Genomic DNA, 24,146 nt, shown 5'->3' on the forward strand with positions numbered 1-24,146 from the left:
AATAACACTTAATGTAAGGTAAATATCTATCTATTAGTGGTATTGAGTACATTCAGTCAGCATGAGAACCTAGACATTATTCTTGATTTCATCTTTAGCTCTCCACACGTTATCAATTATCAAGCATTGTTTTATGTACTTCATAAATGTATTTTAAAACCTGTACACTTCTGTCATCTCATGTGCCTCTATACTTTAGTTTCTTCATCTATTAAATGGCTATATTAATACAACCAACTTTTTAGGTTTTATGAGGATTAAATACCTAACGTACTATATGTGCATTTTAAATGCTATCTCCTTATGATAATATTTTTACTGTACTACACTGGCTCAGATCACTATCATTGCTTACGGGGATTTCTGAAGTAACTCCAAACTGCCCGGTGTGCTCCTTTTTGCCATTGGAATAAAAGTCTATAAAATTTTCTGTAACATGCCTTAAAGATCTCTAGCTTCTCTGAATATTCTGTACCTTTGTACCCAGTTTGTCAGTGAGCTGGAGAAATCTGTCAGAAAACAACTGAGTTGGGTTTGACTCCACTAAGACAAATGGACAATGAAGTGCTTTCTGGTTCTTATAGCATGGCTGTAATACTCTTAGTGTGTAAAGATTTTATGTAGAAATTAATAATCATATACCCATTCTGGTTATAAAAATAGGCATGCATGTAAAGATGTAGGAGTTTTGTGCAATACTATTCGTGTAATCTCCTTGAGAAACTTATTTGCGTTTTATTTTGATAAGGCAACTTAATGAGGTGATTTGCTCTGTGGAACCAATTATAAGCCAGTTAAAAGTTGGTGAACATCTAATGAAGATGGTAACTTCAGGTTTAGAATGGTCACTTTGGAGCTCTTCTTTCTAACATTATATATAACGTTAATACACCAAGACTTGTTTGTTAAGACAACACCTGTAGACTAAATGTATTAGCAAATGTTTATCTTTCTGTTCTTTATTGCAGGAGGGTATGGTTCCATTCCATTTTATCCAAACATGATATCAGATTATCCAGGAACAAGTTAAAAAGAAGGGAGGCTGGTTCCAGAACACATCTCTGGAAATTACCCTGGCTCTCATGGCAACATTACAATGTAGGTTCTGTATGAGCATCAATAGCCGGTGGTCTTTGTTGAGCTTATCGCATAACATGTTCCTGTTCACTGAGTCAGAGGTTGAGGAGAGGTTATTATAACGGCTGTTAGCACTTACTCTGTTGTTGGAACTCATGGTGTAATTGAAGTGATATTTTGGCCAAGAGACAAAGGAATACAATATCCTGTCCTTGACCAGTGGTGCTTCACCCTGAGGCCTCTTGAGCGTATATACAAAGGAGCAGCTTTACTAGTTTGGGCTTTAGTCTCAGGCTACAGGGAGCTATGCAGGACCACTTGGAGAATTTATTTGCCTAGGTTAGGTTGACCTGAAGATCCTAGAAACAAATAAGTGCTTAAATGCTTGTTTTTTGTGCAACAAGCCCAAACCCCAGCCAACATCTTCTGCTTACCAATGTACCTATCATGTGCCTCATTCAAAGCTCATTTGTTTGCATTTATTGCTTGTTTAGCCATCAAAGCAAATCTATGAGGTAGGTAATTAAAGATGAGGAAACTGAGTCTTTTAAAGGCTAAGTTGCTTCCTCAGGGTCCTATAGACAGGTGAAGTGGGGATTTGACAGTGGGGAAATGATCAGTCTGACTTCTGGTCGCTTCCTGCACAAATTCCCTATAGATGTGGCCCCAAGAATGTGTTATAGGTGTGCTGAGATAATGATCCCTCCAGTCCTTGGGGGTGGGTGCCTGAGTGGGAGCTTGGCTGACTAGAGTTCCTGGGCAGATACAAGCAACTTCATCTTACCTTTATACTAGTGTGCAATACAAGTACGTTCTGTGTATGCCCTGGCATGAAGAACGTGGAGGTGCACTGCCTACCATGCAGATGGTAACAAGAGTCAGCAAGAGGGAGCATCTGCCCCCAGTTCTTACAGCCATCCTCCCTTCAGCCTCTCAGGCTACAGTAATATGCCCTAGTCAGTGCCAAGTGGGAAAGAGAACGTTTGAGGGGAGTCCTAGGAGTCTGGAAGGGAGAGAGGAAGAAATGGTTGGGGCTTACTGCCTCAGGAGCAGATGAGCAGGTCAAGCCTTATTCACTTCTCAGAAGCAAGAAATTCCTAAAAGGATGGTGCACATTTTACTTACTTAGGCCACAATAAAATCTTAAATCTTGAAGATACCACGTTTGTGGGAGGAGTGTCCTGACCTTTCGGAAAAAGTAACAAGAACTTTGAGCTCCCTCTAGAGGTCAACGGTGATAAAAGAGCATCATAGTGGTCTGTGGGGAAGTAACTATATCTAAAGCTAGCCGCCTCCTTTAGCGAGAAAGTAGCATGTTATAGATGCATCATCCAGTAAAATATTTTCTTATATTGAAGAGTAATTTAGTTACCTTTGAGAAGAAGTTTGGGTTAATTGTATTCTGTTTATCTATGTGGGGCCAATCCTAAAGTTCAGTGTTTGCCTTAGAGGGTATAGTGAACTAATAAAGGAGAAAAGATCATGAAAATGGATCATGTGTCCAAACAAAATAGCATTCTTCCTAATAGGAGTTCTAAGTGTTGAAACAAACCAGATCAAAATGAGAAGTAATTTCTATGTTATGTCCCAGAATGTTTTGACAGCAGGCCCTTGACTTTAACAGAGGTGAAGATGATCAGTATACCTGCTGTGTTCTCACCCCCACCTCTCTACCATCTGAAAAGAAAAGAGCAGTGAGTACTAGCAGATTAATACAAAATCCATGTTGCACACGTATGTTAACACTTCTAAGAAAGCTAACACATAGAATTTCTTAACTTTTAGAGCCTCAGCTGACCAAAAGAGAAATCCATTCCAGGACAGAAATCTTAGACATGGTCAGATACTCCAAGGATGAAAGTTAATTGTGGTGCTAACCTTTAATCTAGGTAGTCCTTTTGTTTTCAGTGTATTTCTGTTTTCTTCAGAAATCACTAAGAGAGTTCAGTGCTTAAAACTTAGTATGGGGGCCAGCCCTGTGGCTGAGTGGTTGAGTTCGTGCTCTCCGCTTCAGCGGCCCAGGGTTTCACCATTTTGGATGCTGGGTGCAGACATGGCACCGCTCATCAGGCCATGCTGAGGCAGTGTCCCACATAGCACCACCACAGGCACTCACAACTAGAATCTACAACTATGTACTGGGGGGCTTTGGGGAGAAGAATAAAAAAAAAAAAAAGATTGGCAACAGATGTTAGCTCAGGCGCCAATCTTTAAAAAAAAAACCTTGGTCTGTAACCATATAATGAAAAAACTAGAAGTCATGTTTAATTTGTGGTAATATTAAGAATGTATGAAAGTTACACGTTTTTAAAAAAGTTCCAAAAGTGCTCAAGAACAGAAGGATAGGAGCATGTCAGAGAGACCCAGGAGCCAACCTGAAAGAGCTCTCAGTGGCCAAATCTGGAAAAATTTGAGCAACCTACAATGCATTACATAGTATTAGATTATAACCCAGAGTATAAACTAAATATCTGTAAGTTCATACTGATAAGTGATTGGTTAAATAAATAAATGGGGGAGAAGAGACAATTTTCCCCTATGGAAGAATTCCAAATAATTTATGAAGGTACTCCCCTACCAGGGGATGGAGCTTAACACCCCTCATCCCTTGAACATGGACCACTCTCAGTGACTTCCTTCCAGAGTACCTTATATAAATGGGGGCGACTTCATAGTGGAGAAATGTGGCAAAATAGTGACTTGACCCAGATAATCTAGGTTGTCATCAATAGGTCATATTGATAGGATGTACCTTTGTATGATATGATAAGAATGACATTTCACTTCTGTGATTTTCTTGCCAGTAACCCATAATTGCAGTGTGGCCATGAGAAAAACAGCTGACAGTCTCAAATTGAGGGACATAACTGCAAAGTACCTGACCAGTATTCTTCAAAACTGAGAAGGTCATAAAAAATAAGAAAAGTGAGAAACTGTCACAGAACAGAGGAGACTAAAAAGACTAAAGAGACGTGATGATTAAATGTCTGTGTATCCTGGAACTGAAGAAGGACACTAGGGAAAAACTAGTGAAATCTGAATAAAGTGTGGAGTTTAGTTAATATTCCAGTGTTAGTTCCTTAGTTGTGACAAACAAACCATAGTAACGCAAGATGTAAAGGATAGGAAAACTAGCTGAGAGTATACGGGAACTGTGAAGGATCTTTGCAACTCTTCTGTAAGTCTAAAATTATGCTAAAATAAATTTATGGAAAACAAAAAGATTCAGCTCAATTAATTCTTCTGCTATGTAGCTTTTGTTCATTAATGTTTGAAAAATGTTTTCTGTTACCTGTATATGCATTATCACTTGCACTTAAGTAGTTTCTGACTTTTATGTATAAAAGTGAGGAAGATTCCATCTTATAAAAGTATAGTGAATATTGATGACATGAGAATCTCCTGTGCCGTGCTTTACTGCTGGACTGGCAGTATGAGTTGAGTGGGGCAGAGAGTGTCATATTTCATTGTTTCACTTCCATTCTGATTTCACCACTGATTGTCTTATAACTTACTGAAAGTAACTTTAATTAAATCACTGTTGTTGTTGACTTCTAGATTAAAAAGAAAGAAATCTGGGATTCGTTTTTGTCAGAGTGAGATCTCTAGCAGAGATCCACGATCATGGGTAGAGAATGCAACTTTTGCAGATGTTTTGTCCTTTCAGGTCTTTCATTTTCCATATTAGAAGTTTTTTAATAAAAGCATGATATTTTTCTCCAGCCATTATTCTGTTTTCTTCCTCTCACAGATGTGTTGAGTTTGTGTCTGAGTATATCTTGTGTATGCTCTGTGAAAGACTCATCCTCTGAAGAGAGAGATCATCTATCCATGTTTTTTTGCAAATGAGAAACTTGAAGTTCATAAAGATTAATTGACTTACTCGTGGTCAAATTATTACTTAATAACAGAGCTGAGGCTTCATCCCTGGGTGTCTTGTTGCTCTTGCTCAATGGTTAATGAAGAGCCAAGGCTTGTAAGGAACGACTTGCAAAGGGGGAGGATTTCAGGAAAAATGAGAGCAAAATGTGAAAGGATATTGGCAGAAGAAGAACATTTGATGTTTCTCTTATATTCTCTAACACTAGATAATTTGAAGACATTAGTGAGCACCTTTATACATTTAAAAAATTTGGGGGGATTATTTCAGTAGGATGACTTCTGGAACTGACATAAAGTTCCAAGAGAATGAATGCTTTGTGACTTTCGATATAAATTATGAAATAGTTTTCCAGAGTAATAATATATACTTCTATCTACAATAAAGGCAAATAGTAGTCTTTTGAACAATTTGTATTTTCTTCTAGTTTAAGACATAGAAAATAGTATCTTATTTAAAAATTTATTTAACGGATTTGACTAGATATTTGCTTATGTTTTACCAGTATTCATTCCTCTTCTGTGAATCATCTTCCTATGTTGTATAAATTGTTTTTAGAAAAACAAGTATATTTTATTTAGTTATTGTGTAAAAATCGTGTTTTTTGTTTATTATTTCTATACCTATTTTATTTCTATAGCTGTATCCTTCTGCGATATTTCTCCCTCTCCAGAGAGCTGTGAATTTAGTTCTTTTTTCTTCTTATGGGCCACATACATAAGAGCTAAAGGAATGGAGAGAGGAGATATTTCAGGCAAGGTAGACAATACAGCCAAGCTAAAGAAGGAGGCGTGAGGATGGGCATAAGTGTGTATGTTGGAAGTGTAAAACATTAACCCTGGGTCCAGCCCCATGGCCAAGTGGTTAAGTTCACACGGTCTGCTTCTGTGGCCCAGGATTTCACCAGTTCAGATCCTGGTCACAGACCTAGTACCACTCCTCAGGCCATGCTGAGGCAGTGTCCCACATAGCAGAACTAGAAGGACCTACAACTAGAATATACAAGTATATCCTGGGGGGCTTTGGGGAGAAGAAGAAAATAATAATAAAGTAACACTTCATTAAAAATAAAAGACAAAACATTAGCCCTACTAGAGAATTTGTTGGAAGCTATGGTACTAGAAAGTAAAATGATATGTTTAAGGGAGGTCTTTATATTATGGAGGAGATGAGTGCCAGGCAGTACTTCAAAAACCTTGTGGTAATTCTTAGAGGACCTTTAAAGGTTTTAGAGCAGGAAACCATTTTGTAACCAGTAAGTAAAACATCAGATTAGGATTCTGGAATGTCTGGGATGAGATTCTAGTATTTGGATTTTGTTGTAGTCTTATGATGTAATTTACATATAGTGAAATTCATCCTTTTTAGCATATGGTTCTTCAGTTTTGATAGAAACATACAGTCATATAGTTACTACCACAGTCAAAATAAAAGTAGTTCCATTATTCCAAAAAGTCCCATGTCATTTGTAGTCACCCTGTCATCCATCGCTAGTCCCTAGCAACCACTGATCTGTTTATGTCCCTCTGTTTTGCCTTTTCCAGAATGTTGGATAAATGGAATCATATAGCATGGAGCCTTTTGAATCTGGCTTCTTTCACTTAGCCTAATGCATCTTGATTTTTATGCATGTCATTGCTTGTATGAGTAATTTGTTCCTTTTTATTGCTGAGTGATACTTCATTTTATGGGTATATGCCACATTTTGTTTATTCATTCTCCAGTTGAGGATAATTTGATGTCCAGTTTTTGGTAATTACAAATAAAGCTGCTATGAATATTTGCATCCCAGATTTTTGTGTGAATATGTTTTCGTTTGACTTGGATAAAACTCTAGGAATGAGATTGCTGGGTCACATGGTAAAAATGTTTGTTTTAACTGTATGAGAAACTTCTATTTTTTTTCCCCCAAAGTGTGTGTGCCATGTTGTATTCCTACCAACTGTATGTAAGAGTTCCAGTTGCTCACCAGCACTAGGTATTGTCAGTTTTTAAAAAAAATTTTAGTCATTCAAATGGTGTGTAGTGGTATCTCATTACTTTATCTTGTAGAGGTTCATCTCTTGTCACTTTCCATGTTACTGTTAGGCTAATGGCTGTCACATTTGTTAACCTGGTCTCCCTGTCTAAGCTCTGGTAACTAATTGCATAATGCTGTGTTTTATTTATGTTACACAGATAGGCAGATAGGCTCAAACACACTTTGTACCTTTTTTTTTTTTAGCTCAGTGATATAATGTAGACAGCATTCTTTCTCAGTACAAATAGATCTGTTATTTTTTGTGCAGAGCATGTGAAATACACATGGATAAACTTCAGAAGGATATATACAAAAGTAACTATAGTGGTTCTCTCAGAAGTGGAGTTAACAGTAATGATTATCTTGTTTTACAGAGTGGTTTATTTGTGTGATTAAAAAAAGAGTAAAGTTAATTATATTTCCATTGAAGTGATTTTACAGAAATCGTATCATATATAAATAAATACATCTATATATTTTGCAATTTGCATGAGTTTCTAAAAGACTGTTCAGTTCAGTTATTACTTGTGGTTCTCTCTTGGTGGTGGGATTTCAGCTTTTTATTTTTTCAGTTTTCTTTTATAGTGATCATTGTCATCACTTTTTACAAAAACAATACCACCTTAAATATTTATATACTTAGGTTCCTCTAAATCTTTTTAAAGTATTTTTATTGCAACACTAATTTTTGTTTTTGCCCTTAGAATTTTAAAATTACCAAGTGGTTGATTAGAAACAGTGGTTGTTAATATTTAGCTAATTTTATTGTGGTTAGAGAATGTAGTCTTTAAGTTAATAATTAGAATTCTTTAAAGGACTCTGCGGCTCAGAGTATGAGTGTTTTTTGAATTGCATAGCTCTTTAGAAGAATGTGTATTTTCTGTATCAGTATAGAGTTTTCCCTGTGTGTTTATCAATTATATTTTTCAAGCGACTATCCCTCCTACCTCCTCCCTACCCCCACCAATCCCCCCTTGTCTACTTTTTTTTTTTTAAGTCTGGTCGGGCATAGGGAAGGATATGTCAGTCTTCTACTATAATTATGCTTTTTGTCAATCCCTTTATTCCTAATAACCCCGAAATGTATAAAGTAAAAACCTTCTTTGGGCGTAAAGATTTATGACTATTGCATCTTCACCATGTCTTTCATCCGTGTGTACATATTACAGACTTTTGACCTGTTCAGTTCTTTTTTACTTAATTTTACCAGTGATTGTAGGCATTATTGGCATTTACTAGGCATGAGCCAAGTGTGCCAGCTGTTTGGCAGTTTGTAGGACAATCTTGAACAAGAAAAAATTGTTCCATGGTCTGCATGACTTAAAATATTCTACCAAGTGTTCACGGTGCCGAAAAAAGCTTCCTTATTTTCTGAGCCTAAAACCCAGCTCTGCTTTATTTTATTAAGTATTTTTTTGCATGGGTTTAATGTATATACTAAAGTTTACTGTGTAAATCAAGAGAAGATTATGCTTTGAAATATTGTAATTTTATGAAGAATTTTTCAGGATTTTGCAAAGTCACATCACCAGTGCAAGGCTATTCGTGATTTTTGATTTGCCACTGCTATATACCTGTAGAAGTGACATTTATAACTGATGTCTTGGTTTGATTATTCTACGTACAGTGTCACCGTGCTTAAGCATTTAAATGCTGGTCATATGTTCAAATATTCCCCCCTTTTTCCTGTGACTGCAATGATACATATGTTAGAACACTTGATGTTATCCTACAAGTTAGATCTTTGTGCTTTTTTTGCTCTTTGCTTCATTTTATTTTGATTGTATTGCTAGGCCTTCCAATTCTTGCTCTTTTCTACTGTGGTTATCTAATCTGTTAGTCCATCCAGTGTATCTTTCATTTCAGATAGTGTATTTTTCATTCTTAGATGTTTCTTTTTTGTCCTTTGTGTTCCATTTCTCATCCTGTTCATGATTTGTTCTATATGAGCATATGGAGCATATTTACAACAGCTATTTTAAGGTCTTTGTCTGCTAAGACCTTAATTCCATCATTTTTGTCACTTCTGGTTCTGTTTCTTTTGGTTTATTTTTCTTCTGGTTATGGGTCATATTTTCCTGCTTTACGTTCTTGGTGATTTTAAATTGGATGCCAGACGTGTGAATTTACATTGTTGAGTGTTGGATTTTTTCTGGTACAGTTAAGTTACTTGAGATCAATTTGGTCAAAGTTTGCTTTTGAGCTTTGTTAGGACAAATTAGTCATTAGTGCTGATACAGTCCCACTACTAAGGGTATACTCTTCTGAGGACTCTACCCGATGCCTCATTAATTATGCAGTTTCTCTGCTGTGGCTGGTGGGAGCCCTTAATATTCTGAGCCCTCCTGAGCTTTCTGCTGGTTCTTTCCTAGGCCTTGTGGAGTGTCACACCACATATTCTCAGATCAGGATTTAACTAGAGATTGTAAATGATCCCACTGTAGATCTCTTGAGCTTTCTCTCTGTAGTCTGCCCATAAATTCTAGCTATTTTGGTTCTCCCTAACCCTCCAGTTTCTGACTCCACAACTCAGTCAAATTGCTGATCTCTGGCTTCTTCCTGGCTCGCTGACCTGTCCAGGAAGCTGGGGCAACTATAGGGCTCACTTTGTTTCCGTTCTCTAAGGGTTCACAGTCCTGCACTCCATGTTGCCCAGCTGTCTGAAAACAGTTGTTTCATGTATTTTGTTCCGTTTTCTAGTTGGTCACAGCAAGAGGATGAATCCAGATTGTCTTACTCCCTCAAGGCCAGAGACAGAAAACTGATGACAGGTTTTTAATTTTGAGTTTTGTCTTTCACTTCACCCTTTTCAAAGCGGAAGTGCTAAGTTACTGTACATTTTTATTAGGTACTTTTTTTGAATACTTTTGTTTATGCGGTTAGTTGTAGCATTCTTTGTTAGTCTTTGTTTTTACTGAAATGTAACAAAAACGGGAAGAGACTGATTACCTGGTAGAGTTTTGTGGGAAATCAAATATTGTTTGTCAAAAGATAAGATTCAGTACAGCCAACTTGATAAGTTCATTTTCTTCCAGGTATGGAAGTTTCCTTTCGTATCTAGAATACCACACTGGCAGTTCCTCTTGGAGCAAATCTTTGCAGACACTTGCTCTTTTCACCAGGGCAGTCCCTTTTGAAATAGTGTTCAGAATCCAGAATTTTAAGAAACAGTGGTTATAAAGTTTTTGTGAACCTCCTGATTATCTTAAGATTTATGCTGTCTTGTGTCGCATAAGGCACTTTTTAGAGTTACTTATTTGCTGCTGCAATGTTTATAGTATTTTATGAGTTTCAGCCTTTTAAATGTTCTTCTGTGTTATTTATCTTTAAAGCCTAATCATATTGAGAAAAATAACAGAATCAGGTTTGTCAGCCTCCACTGGATGCTTTGTTAACTCTTTCCAGTGGGACTTTTGGGAATCTGTAATCCAGATGGTTAGAAATATGTAAGCAGTTCTTCCTGGTTGAGCTCCCTCCACCCCGCCTTTATTTTTGTCTAAAAAAAGAGGGAACATCTTTATATATTTACTCAGTCCTCATGGCCTAGAATTTATTTTGTATTGTTTATTTTGCCTTATGATATTCCTTCTTAGGTTCTCTTAAACATTCACTAAATCCTTCCTTGGTTAACTGTTGTGATTACATTCCACTTTTTTTAGGGCGGGGGGGATGATTAGCCCTGAGCTAACATCTGCCACCAATCCTCTTCTTTTTGCTGAGGAAGACTGGCCCTGAGCTAACATCTGTGCCCATCTTCCTCTGCTATATATGTGGGTCGCCTGCCACAGCATGGCTTGACAAACGGTGTGTAGGTCTGCACCTGGGATCCAAACTGGTGAACCCCAGACCACCGAAGTGGAACATGCAAAGTTAACTGCCACACCACTGGGCCTGCCCACATTCCACTTTCTTATAAGCCCCTTTAGGGAGTAGAATTTAGAATGTGGATCACCCAGTGCCTTAAATGTAGTAGGTGCTGAAAGACAGACAGTAATTATAATGTGACCATTAGTAAATAGTATGAAGTCAATGTAGTTTGACTCTGTTTTATTGAATACAGGCATTTTAGCAATGAAAAAGAGGCAGTTAACTGAATATTCTGCATTAGTCCTTTATTCATTATCCTTTGATTTACAGACTTTTGTGCTGTCACCTTACTCATATGATTGTTCACACCTGCTAAATTTGAATCATGGCTCTGACAGTTGATGCAGGTGTGATAGACAAGTTGCTTAATCTCTCAGTGCTTCCTTATACTCTTCTGTGAATTGAAAATGATATCTGTATCATAGTGATGTTATAAGGATTAAATGAGAATATATGTGAATGCTTACTTAGCACAGTACTTGGCACATTATGGTTGTACATATCTGTGTAAAGTGTGTGCTTTGACATTAGTTTGTTGTGTCTTTGTATTCACATAAACCATATTTATTATTTAATGTTAGTACAGATTGTGTTAATAGGGGTTGACAAACGTTATCTGTAAAGGGACAGAGTAAATATTTTCAGTCTTTGCCAACTATTCGACCTTGCTGTTGTTGAGTGAAAGCAGCCAAAAGACGATATACAAACAAATGGGCATGACTGGGTTCCAATAAAACATTATTTACAAAAACAGCGGGTAGGCCGTAGTTTTCCAACCTGTGTACTAGAATTTACTTTTATATTTCCTAATTACTGGATGTTTGATGTCTGTTCAGCTTTTTTTGTTATACAGTAGTCATGGGGGATGCGTTCCAAGGCCCCCAGTGGGTGCGTGAAACTGCAGATAGTCCTGAGCCCTACTGCTATATTTTTTTTATGCACACATACCTATGATAAAGTTTAATTTATAAATGAGGCACAGTAAGAGATTAACAATAGCTAAAAATAGAATAATTATAACAATATCCTGTAATAAAAGTTACTGTAGATCTTAGCAACCTCAGCATATGATTTTTTTCTTTCCTTATTCAGTCGAGAACTTTGGCTTCTCTTTGGGCATCCGAATTGCCAGCATCACTTCTCTTGTGCTTTGGGGCCATTATTAAGTAAAATAAGGGTTACTTGAACACAAGCACTGTGATACCGTGACAGTCCAACTGATAACCAGATGGCTACTAAGTGACTAAGGGGCAGGTAACATATACAGTGTGGATATGCTGGACAAAGGTATGAATCACGTCCCCAGTGGAACGGAGCAGGATGGAGCAAGATTTCTTCATGCTACTCAGAACAATGTGCAATTTAAAACTTATGAACTGTTTATTTCTGGAACTTTCTATTTAATATTTTCACATGGTGATTGACCTTGGGTATCTGAAATCATGGAAATCAAAACCACAGATAAGGGAAGACTACTGGATAGATAATATACCTATAACCATGTTGGTGCTAATTTTAATTGGTTTCTTTCAGATTATTTATTTGAGCCATAGTCCTCAAATAGAATTTTAAAATCAGTGAATAACCCCATAAAGTGCCTCACAACATAAGGGTTGAAGTATTTAGAGAATGTCAGTGCTAATAATAATTTGGTCGTTTAATATATAGGAATTATTGTTAATTACTGCTATTTATATATACTATATATTAAATTCTCTCATTTGATTTTTATGCTGAGAGTGTTTTTTTTGAACCTTTCGCTGATTGTGTCCTATTCTGTTGATTATAGCACATAAGAAATAGAGAAAGTAGGTAGGTAGCAAGAAGGAACCGTGTGGTGTGCCTTGTGAAGTAGAAATAGACCAGTAATACTGCCCTTGTCATTCCTGCCACCACTACCAACTACCACTCCATCCCCAAAAGAAAGCGGTTATTTCAGTTTCTTAGGCTGAAACCCAGCTGCTGATAGTTTAGAAAGAAGGGGTTGGAAGAAATGAGTTCCATTTTATATAACACATCATAAATTCCTTGGTGTTAATAGTATATAGATTTTAACAACAAAGGTCAAAAACATTGTGTTAAATTTTCTTTAAAAAATTTGTGCCTTTTAAATATTGCATTTGTCTTGCACAATTTGAAGTCAGCGTGTACCAAAAATTGCTGTGTCTTGGCTTATTGCACAGTAAGGCAGTTGACTAATGTTCTGAAAAGGAGTAATTCCTTTTTATTAACTGTATTAGAATGTTCTTTTGTAAGATTAACAGATTTTTTTATTGTGAAATAACATTTTTGTTGGTCATAGGAAAGATTCTTATTTTTCTTTTTAAAAGAGGAAGTTTTTTGTTCTTCGATTTTTGTTGTTGGTTATTGTTGGTGTATGAGAACATGACCTAGTTGATTTGTCATACTGAACCATACCTCGAGTTCAGTGTGATGGCTCTAACAGTGAGATTAATGTCTTTGCTTTTTTAAAAACTATAATCTCAAGAGTAAAGTATTCTCAAGTATTCGTAGCTTTCATTAATGGTTTATTGTAAAACTAGCATCCAGGAATCTAAATTTTCATGAAATGTATTTACATTTTCAGCCTGCTCCTCCTTGGAGCAACAATCTGTGTGTGTGTGTTTGATAGTTGTTTTATTGTACCCGGAGTATGTTTAAAGGTTTATAATTTTCTTAGTTGCAGCGTTTTTAGCTTTGCAATAAAAGTCTATGTCCACTCTGTAATGTTTTAGACCTAGGCTGTCCAGTATGGTAGCCACTAACCACATATGGCTAAAATTAAAAATTCAGGAGCCACTTGTGGCTAGTGATTACTGTATTGGACAGTCCAGATATTGGACACTTCCATTGTAACAAAGTTCTATTGAATAGTGCTATTAATAGATTTTCTGCCATCATCCACTCTAATTTTTGTTAGTGGTATAGGCATCAGAACATTAGAAGATTATTTTCTAGGAATAGATTTATTGTTATTTTCAAAAGCACAGATACCAGTATTTGACCACCCTGTGGTATGGCATGATCTGGTAGCACCATTTTTAGAGCCATGCTTCCTTACCTGTTGCACATCATGACACAACTAGGAAATAGTAATGTTTGTGTGGCACACTGAGGTAAACAAGATTGTTTACAACTGGAGATTACAGATTTGCGTCTCTGCAGTATCCAGGCACCCATAACCTGCTCTTGGCACACTAACATGCAGTGGCACATGTGGTTCAAAGCTCAATTTTATAGTGTTGTCTATAATTGATTCCTCTATGTTTGTCTTGATCTAGAAGCGGAATTTGATTTCATTCTCCCTTTATTCATCCTTTTTTTGTGTCATATTCCCAGTGAGACCTTGCGAGATCTTGGCATTTTACAACTCAGAAAAACTTTAAAAGCATTCATAAACTTGGACATTAAATAGGTACAAATGTATACAGTGGCTCTCACACTTATACAGATGGCCAAGCATCCAGAAATCGCAGTGTTTCTTTTTTCTTTTTTTGGGGGGGGGTGCAGAGACAGGAACACTGTGACATCATACAAACCAGGAAAATAATTTACCTTCTGAAATATGGATATATTAAATACATGCAGCATAAAAATTTCAGGAAGGCAGGCTGGCCTGGTGGCGTAGTGGTTAAGTTTGCATGCTCCACTTTGGCAGCCCGGGGTTCGCTGGTTTGGATCCTGGGCACAGACCTATGCACTGCTCATCATTCCACACTGTGATGGCGTCCCACATAGAAAATAGAGGAAGATTGCCACAGATGTTAGCTCGGTGACAATCTTCCTCAAGCAAAGAGAGGAAGACTGGCAACAGGTGTTAGCTCAGGACCAATCTTTCTCACCAAAAAACCCTCAAATCCCAGGAAGACGGCTACAAGTCAGTCCACCCACCCTTTCTCCAAATAAAATTTCTTTACACTGTTCAATTAAGCAGTGGCTTCGTTGGCTATTTCTAAAATTTTCTCTTTTATCATTGGCTTTTGGCAAGGTAAATACAGTTGGCTGTCTGCATCTGCAGATTCAACCAACCGCAGATCGTGTGCTATGTTTACTATCTGAGGTTAATTGAATCCAAGATGGAAAAATCACGGATACAGAGGGCCCACTAAAGGACTTGAGCATTCACAGATTTTGGCATCTGCCAGGGGTCCTGAAACCGGTCTCCTGCAGATACCAAGGGATGACTGTACTAACAAACACCAGTGTCTGAAGAATATCTGTAAATTGAGAAAATTGTATGCCTTTCACCCAATCTTGTTCTCCCTCAAAGATTTAAAGTAGCTTGACTTTTTATGGTGTAAATGTTCGATTCTTGTTTTGTCTTAACATTGAGCATCTCTTGATATTTAGGCCAGTTGTCTCTAGGATTCCTCAGCCTGTCTCCGTTGTGCTAAGTTTTGTACCCTTGCTACAAAGCTGGTTCAGTACTAAACACACATCATCACTATCTGGAAGTCTCCTTGTAAAATAACCATTCCTGGGATGAGAAGTGACACGTTGTAAAAGCAGGTGTATTATTCCTGTTGCATCTTGCAATAAGTTATTGGTCTTTTTCATTCTGTTCCCTCTCCCTCCCCGTCCTTTTCTCCATCCCCGTCCCGCTCTTTTGACCCGCCACGAGCACACAGACACATATACACACGCTTCTTTCTTCCTCTCTCATCACATATTGAGTGAACACGTTATAACTAGCTATGTGAGTCAGTACTTTGGGGGGGGTATTGTGCCTGCTACTTTGTTACTTGATTCTTGTTCAGTCTTCTAAGAATAAGTGTGAAATCCCCACCACCACTACCCCCTTCCCAGATCTCCTCAATCCTTTATTATAATGATCTCCTTACTGATGTAATCATCTCTAGATTTTCTCCTTTCCAGCTCACCTAAGGAAGATGAAGATTTCTCCCCCACTAGAAATTGAGCCCATCTTGCAGCACACCTTTTCCCCCGGCTTTTCACTACTGCTCAGCAGAGGCTAGTCAGCTAGTCATACTGTGAACGTTGACATATCGCCTTAGTAAGTTTCAGCCATAGCAGTTCCTCTTCCTAACAAGGAGTCGTAATGACTTTAATTTAGATGAATGCAGTAATTTGGACCTGGAGAACAGATGCAAGAATTTAAATACTGAGCCAACTCTCCCTGTTATTCCATTGAGTGAACAGGAGAATAAATCTGGTGTTGGTGTCAGCTGTGAGCATTTCACCAAGCCAAGAGCATATTCTAGAATTCAAAGATAAGTGTTTTTGGTGTAGCATGACTTTATATTTAAATAAACTAGTTCATTTGATGAGTTAGCCACAGGAACCACAAATTATTAATGCTGTGGGGAAATTGGCTGAGTTGGACTTAGAAGAGAAAGAATTTGCATCTCCAAAGTGATACCTGTCCGAGGGGTTTGAATTTAAAGATAATTTTTACTGTGTATGATTTTCACCTTATTGCCTAATTTTAGAACCTAACTTTTGAATAAGATGTGACTCCGTATGCTCTGATATAGTTAGCTGCTACTTATTTTCTCCCTCCAGCTGTACTCTACTGTGCTTTAAGTGCAGGAACTATCTCTATTTTTAATTCTTTATTATATTCACCACAGAAGTACAGTACAGAGCACCTAATAGAATGGCTTTTAAAAGCACTTATTCATGTTTGGCTTTACAGAGTAATCCAGTATATTCAGCTTTATGCCTTTGTGTTACATATGCATGCAGTGTAAACAATAAATTTCTTTCCTGTTGATATCACTGACCTTGGTGGGCTGTCTGGGTTAAGGTGTTTAACCTGGAGGTGGGGTGCCGTTCATACCCTCTGAATTGTATGCAGATTTTTGTGTGCACTTAAATATAAATATGTGCCGTTTCTTGGGAGAGCGTGTTTAACTTTCAGAGGGTTCCACAAAGGTGAAGTCCTTGGACCTAGACAATGGAGGAAGCAAAGAAAGCTTTCCAAAATCAAGCTGGACTTGGAAAAATCACTAAAAAGAAAATAAGATCCAGTGTTGGACAGATTATTGTTAAGATACGTTGGTCAGTAAATTTTTTAGTTTAAGGTATATAGTCTTCTTTATTATATAAAGTCACATTCTTAAATTCTTACAGTGAGCTAATGTAGACCAGAAAATGACCCTTATCTTCTGTAAAAAAAAAAAGTTATTTATTTAAAATGTATGTAATGGGGTCTTTTCTAATTTGGCATACTATGTTTATAGTGAAGAACTTGTTCATAACAATGGTGAATTGTACAGTGTAATTGCTTCATCTTAATGCCCAATTCTGTAACTTAGGTTTTTTTCTTAGGAAAATGGCTCTGGTGTCAAAAAGCAAGGAAAAAACCCCCGATAACTTTATTTGAACTTGACTGTGAAGTTAGCACCGACTTTGAGTGTAACATGACTGATTCTAGTAGTCCCTGCAGTGTTTGGGAGCCACAAGAAGAGCTGTGCATATTGAAGGTGCATAGCACAAAACGTTTCTGGTATAAATGTGTTCTATTTGCAAATTTTTGTTTGACTTCATGAATTTGAATTTATTAATTTATGACTTAAAATTTCTTCTGAAATTATTTTTACATTTAATAAATTTTCCCTGTTTCAGCTATATCTGCCTTAATTTTATAAACCATATTTGGATTTGTGTAAAGAACCTTATCAGAAGTATATAAGAAAGAAGATTAGCAAGATAATTGTTCTTGTTTAATGATGCTATCATAGAATGTTTCACAAATTGTTAATTTCTTTACATTCATGAATTTAGTGAAATATTAATATAAACCACTAATATTTATTGTTTGTTGTGTTCCTATTTGTTAAAGTAGTTTCATATTGATTTATTCTGGGGATAATTAGTTTTTAGTGAACCAAAGTATTCATGAAATAAATATAGGCTTAGAATGTGTTTGGAAAAACATGCTAAATTCTTAAACTGTAGTTAGTTGGGAAAGAAAAACTGATATCTTCGTTTTTGTTTCAATTATACAGCAGATATAATTTCTACAGTAGAGTTTAATCATTCTGGAGAATTACTAGCAACAGGAGATAAAGGTGGTAGAGTCGTCATCTTTCAACAGGAGCAGGAGGTAAGCATTTAAAGTTTAATATCTAAATTTCAGTTTGCTTTTGGGACTGGAGCTTGTGTTGCACTGGAGAATCTCATCAGAGGATGTTGGCATTTTTTTAAAAAGAAGTGTCTTTGTCAAGCAGAATATCCAATGTAGAGATAGCTCTGGTTCTCTTAGCTTTGTGCGTATGTACGTGTGTGTGTGTGGTTTTGATTTAAAAACATAATGCTTTAATTGTAAAAATATTTGGCTAGAGAAAGGGGTGGGAAGTGGTGGAATAATTCAAGATTTTAATTTTTTTTGAAGCCTTGGCCCTCCTCAGTTTTTTCTCTTAAAACTCCATATAGCAAAATTGCTTTGACCTCTTCTCAGTGCTTAGTATACTTTGTGTAATTGGGGGTGGGAGGCTAGTTTAAAGAAATTCTAATCAATTATTTTTACGTCAGTTCATACTAATACTGTTACTGTGATTTAAATACAAAGGTTTTAAATGACAGTTGCATGTATAAACGTGTAATGTAATTTATAACCTTTTAAAAATTGTTTCCTTTTCTCTTTGAAGAAAGGAATTTCTCATTACAGTATCTGTGATTAAAGTGGGTTTTGTTTTGTTTTGGGTACAAGTTAGGCACACTTCTAAATCCGATTGACAAGATTTCTCACTAAATTTTATGCTAAACAAAATTTGTCACACTAGAATTTTCCCTTGCTCTCTCCCACTGTTTGAGGATCAAAGTTAAACCTTTAAAATAATTTGTTTTGAAACATCCTGCCCCTGTCTATTTATAATATATTCAGAAAGTTAAAAGTAATGTGGATAAATTGCAGGGTTTTACAAATAGATATCTGAATCATAACACAGTTAGGTTTTAAAGGATTGTGAAATTCCTTAAATAAGCAAAGAATCTAGTAATAATACTACTACTTTGCACTTCTATAGCGCCTTTGACCTGAGGATCTCAAAGTGCTTTACAAACACTAATGAATTAATCCTCACAACACCCCAGTGAGGTAGGTAATTTAATTTTAAAAGAAATGATTAATAGTGTCTGATTAGAAGATGCACAAACACTAAATATGTCTCCTTTTATTTATTTATTTATTTATTTATTTTGGTTGGAAGAAGATATGAAAATAAGAGTCAAGCTTTTCTTGACAGAGAATGTTCTTGTGGGAAGGGGGGCCAAAATCAGTTTTCTTTTCCTGTTTTTAAGCTTCTAAAAACTTGACCATAAGAATATTGAAATACTTAAGAGTTGAAATGGAACCTTACAGATCATACAATTTCCCTTTCTTTACAGAGAAAGTCAAGATATTAAGATCACTTGATTACTTAGTGACAGAACCAAGAACTAGAACCCAGAACTTATGACATGTCATCTTTCAGTGTTCTTTGATGCCTTTCCTATTAGATAACCAAAATGTGAATGTTAATTTTGTTATTCAGAATTTAGAACTGGCTTTCCCATAGGCACTCTCTGCTCTTGAATGTATTTTTTTTTACTGAAAGTTAATGGCTTTCTGCACTTTGCTTTTGTTTTAAAGAAAGGTGTTTGGAGAAAAATATTCAAAATTAATTTTGCTTCCTAATCAGTTCCATCTTGAAGTATATAATACATGGGCTTACATTGAGGGTTTCTAAGAGAGTTTACATTTTTACTGAGGGCTTTATATTATTTTAAAACATAAGTTGTCAAAAGCTGATTGAGTCATATTTTGCTTGACAGTGAGGTCATTTTCACCTTTTGTAGTTGGTGGTTTGTTCTTCAGTCAAAATCAAACGTGAAAAAAGACTCATTTAATGGAGGAGATGTTTGCTTTAATAGGGGGTCGATAAATGTAGTCAAAGAAATAGTTTAGTATTGTCCTAAAGGCTGTCAGTAATATATTAAATTGGAATTAAAAGTCTAACGTGGAGTTACTGAAACTGCTCATTTTACTTATATTGGAAAATAAGGCCAAAAAATTTAAAGAATAATCATTTTCTGTGATGCTTTTCTGAAGAGTCTACTGAAGATTCTAAAGTGCTATTACTGACTTTTTGAGAAGGGCCACTGGTAGAAAAAAAGGACTTCCTTTTTCATGCATCTGTCATTCTTAACTGCATTTAAGATTTCAAGACAGAGATTCATTATCTAGAACCTCAGATTAGTAGTGTGTCTTTTGAGAATTACTTAGTGTAAATATCAATGTACTTTTTAAGTGATAGATTAAATAATGATGATCATAATAATTGACTTTTCCCTCCAAAACTTGATCTTGTTAATAGTAGTTTGGCACATTTTACCTAATTCATTTTCCACATTTTCAAGCCCTGTCTTATACTGGACCTTCTAATGTAGTGCTATTTTCAGGAAAATCAGTGTCTACATCATTGATTATAGTACCTTACACTTAGAGGCACCTGTATTTCAGTGCCTAACATGTTTATATTAGATTTTAAGAATTCACTTCTATACATCTGTAAAATAGTGTTACAGTTTGAAAAGTGGAAGAGAACTTAGAGATGATCTTTTCCTAGTTTTTAGATAATCCCCGGAAAAGTTGATATAACAAGGTTATATTGCTTAGTTTAATAGCAAAGCTTTGGCATTAGAACTTGGATCTCTGAATTTTAGGCCAGCTGCTTCTAACAAATACAGCTATTATCCATATGTTCCAGGGTACACTGGTGCCTGTCCAGCAGGCATTTCTTAGTCTCAAATAATGATGCCAGCTCTGTTTGCACACACGATGTGCGTTTGCACTGTTGTAGCATTATTCTCTCACTCAGTGGCAGGTTTCCTTGCTGAACTTCGCCTGCCTGGAGACCAAAATATTTCCACTCACTCTTTTTATTATCTGTAATTAAAAAGAAAAGGTCATACAGAAGCAGCAGTGAATGTGGCACATCAACCTTGCCATCTTAAAAACCACCTTTTTGTCTCGCTTCTTACCCTTCATTCATGGCAGATCCCCTTCCTGTCCTCCTAACAGGAACCTCTTGCTGCCTGTCCATCTACTCCGCAATCAGAGAAACTGATTCATTCAGTTCAAATATATTTCAGCCTGGTGACCTTGTAACATTTTTTGCTGTCATTTAATAGTTTTTTGGGTTTTTTCCCCTCCCCAAAACCCTAGTACATAGTTGTACTTCCTAGTTGTAAGTCTTTCTGGTTCTTCTGTGTGAGCCACTGCCACAGCATGGCTACTGACAGACGAGTGGTGTGGTTCCACACCTGGGAGCGGAACCTGGACCACTGAAGCGGAGTGTGCCAAACTTTAACCACCAGGCCATCAGGGCTGGCCCTAATAGTATTTTTATGACTAATATGTTTGAATAGTTTTTTATTTGATAGAATCTCTGATAGAAGCAGGGCATATAGGGAAATTGAGGCATAAGGGTAAAGTGATTTCCATGAGGTATCACACCCATCACGTGGTCAGTAAGGGTTCAAAACTTTGATATCTAATCCAGTGTTGTGTAAAGCATGTCCTAAAATAGGTGACCATCGTACTAACTTATTTTCACACCTTATGTATAATAGCTTTTGACAACAAAGTAAATGGTGGGATATGGTCTTCTTGATAATGAAGTTATTAATACAGTTTTTCTTGAAAGATTCTAAGGAACTTTTAGAGTAGGTGATGTTCTGTAGATTTTAGGGGATCTTTAGTTATTTCTATGGGTGCTCAAATTAGGTGACTCCAGTTGTTTAAGAAGCTGGTTTCGTGTTGACTTTGGATTGCTCAGACCTTGAGTTTTCTCTCAGGCTTTCTGATGTGCATGATAAGCTAAAGGAGAGTGGTTTTTTAAGGGAGAATTAAGGAGAAGTTGAGAAGGGAAGTTGTTCGTTTTTTCATTTCTTTCCAGATCATTGTACAGCCTTTGTTTTCTGTTTTCTAGGACTGCTGGAACTTTCTAGGATATCTTTCTCATTTTTTGTTCTTTATGTGGTATTCCCCAAACTCTTTAACGGGATATAGAAGAAACCTTAGAAAGCATGCTTATCACAGAATCACATGCTTATCAGTTACCTACTCATTTTGAGGTTCCAACTCATTAAAGTAGTATATTTTCCGGAAGTGGTGTATCATTTAAAATACCTTTGCTGATTGCCGAGCATGTCAGTATGAATGTCACTAACAGCTGTTAGACGAGATAGGATTCCTTTAAATGTTAGTTTTCTTAAGGCCAGAAATTAGATCTTTAAAGCATGTTTTTGACATATTAAAGTAAAATAATTTTCTCATTTTAACTGTTGCTGAGAAATTTGAATTAACGATATTTCTTATGTTGTCCAGAAAATTCCCAACAAAGAAACAGATCCAAACCTGTGAAACTAATAATACCCAGTAATTTTAGAATTTACTTACTTTTTTCTTCACGTCATCTTTTCCCAAATCTCACACATAAAATGCTGCTTCATTGTATTCTTATCATAGGTAATTTAATTAAAAATTACTTATTCAAATTCATCATACTCATTGTAGACAATTTAGGATATATGGACAAGGGGCAAAGAAAGCACCTGTAATTACACCAAACAGAAACAGGCATTTCTGGTGTATATCAAAGGCCTATCTTTCTACAATGAGATTATAATATATTTAGGGTTGTATAATTTTTTTTCCTCACATACTGTGTTCTAAATCATCTTTAATCATTACATGATACTCCGTTAAGGAGCTGTGCTGAAGTTTCTTTATAAAGTAGTCTTTCTTGTTAGATACCTAGATTGTTTAGTTCTTGTTTTCTGTCTTTTATTTTTATTTGCTATCATAAAAGACATTGAAAACGTTGTAGTTGAATCTTTGAAGCACTTATTATTTCCTTAGAGTGTTTCTAGAAGGAAAATAGCTGGATCAAAGGGTATGTACATTTTAAGGCTTACATTCCCAAACGCCTTCCAGAAAATTTTACCAAGTTGTATACTTCAACCAAAAGTTTTGAGACTGCCCCTTTCCCCTTGAGTTGTTGGTATTTTTTTCCCTCTTTTAAATACAGTGAAACAAGAAGTAAAAGTGACAAACTGGTAGTTGAAAAGATATTTTACTGGGTTTTAGTTATCCTTTACCTCCTAATACTCCCAATAATTAAAATTGTTTGCTCTATGCCCTATTTTTCGAATGGGGTATTTATTGAATTGATTTGTATTGGCCGTGTATTGTGAGGGCATCAGTTCTTTCTCATGAGACAGTATGTATTTCAGTTTTGTAGATTGGCTGCATTTAAGTTTTGTTTACTTTTTTGTTGATTTTTCTGCCCCTAAATTATTTAAACATTTACCCATACTTTGTTTCCATTTGAATTCATTATCTAGTTGGAATTTATTACCTTAAATTATGTGATACACAGATCTTTCCTTTTTTCACCTCCCTTACCACTCCCAAATTGCCAGGCAGATTATTACATTATTTATTGAAAATTTTTCTACACTGATTTTAAAAAATGCACCTTTATCAGACAGAACATTGTTTTATGGAGTTGCAGCTAGACTTCACTGTATTTTAGTTTTTTAATGCCTTAAGGATGTTGATGTGCTGATCTTTTCTATTCTGTATTGTGATTGAGCTGTGTAGATAGGTTTTGAAATGTTTTGAAATTGGGTTCTTTCTCAAATATCTTTTTAGGCTCTTTCAAAGTAAACACTTAATCAGAATAAAGGTGATTGTAGGTTTCCTAATTTGAAGCTTTAGTTATTAAGGAGGATTTGACTTGTGGCCTTGCAAAGTCAAATTTTCTAGCGAACTTCACCTTATAGTCAAATTATGAGAGAGAGAGAGAGAGAGTGTATGTGTGTGTGTGTGTGTGTGTGTGTGTTTCTAGCTTGTTAGAATATTACCAGTGGATAAGACTTGAGAGATCATCTGGTTCAGTCTTTATCTTCTTTGTCACTTTTCCGGCTGAGACACAGAGAAGAGACTGAAATTAGGCTCCTTGAATTAATTCCAGGCCGTTGTGTGTTAGCTGCGTCCTGCTGTCTCTAAATGGCATAATGTGGATTCCCTGGACTTGGTCCCTCTCCGGAATGGAAACTAATATTTGAACATTGCTCACTTTCTCATTTAATTCTTAAAAATGCCCTGTCACTTCAGAAGTAAGAGGGGATAAAGTCTATTTGACATATGAGGAAGTCGAGGTCCAGAGGATTGTCATATATTATGAACCTGCAAGGTAAAAATAGACAATTAGTAAAAATCTTCTCTTTCTTTCCTCCTTTTTTTTTCGTTTTAAATCTCAAGTAGGCTCATCTGCTAAATCTTGTATG

At 36.2% G+C, this 24,146-nt stretch overlaps 1 protein-coding gene across 11 annotated transcripts in view; it reads left to right on the forward strand.

The window, feature by feature from the left end:
* PPP2R2A (protein phosphatase 2 regulatory subunit Balpha) overlaps positions 1–24,146 on the forward strand; it is an 83,451-nt gene that overhangs the window by 35,344 nt on the left and 23,961 nt on the right. For 6 of the 11 annotated variants that reach the window (XM_014737781.3, XM_070256412.1, XM_070256440.1 and 3 more), the window contains one exon: positions 17,816–17,913. In XM_014737781.3, coding sequence (XP_014593267.1) covers positions 17,816–17,913 — 98 coding nt within the window. Of the gene's footprint in view, positions 1–968; positions 1,099–17,815; positions 17,914–18,833; positions 18,907–24,146 lie in introns of those variants that run through there. The other 5 variants (XM_070256425.1, XM_070256432.1, XM_070256435.1 and 2 more) reach the window with 2 other exon arrangements.

This window comes from Equus caballus, chromosome 2 (assembly GCF_041296265.1).
Source record: "Equus caballus isolate H_3958 breed thoroughbred chromosome 2, TB-T2T, whole genome shotgun sequence".
NCBI lineage: Eukaryota > Metazoa > Chordata > Mammalia > Perissodactyla > Equidae > Equus > Equus caballus.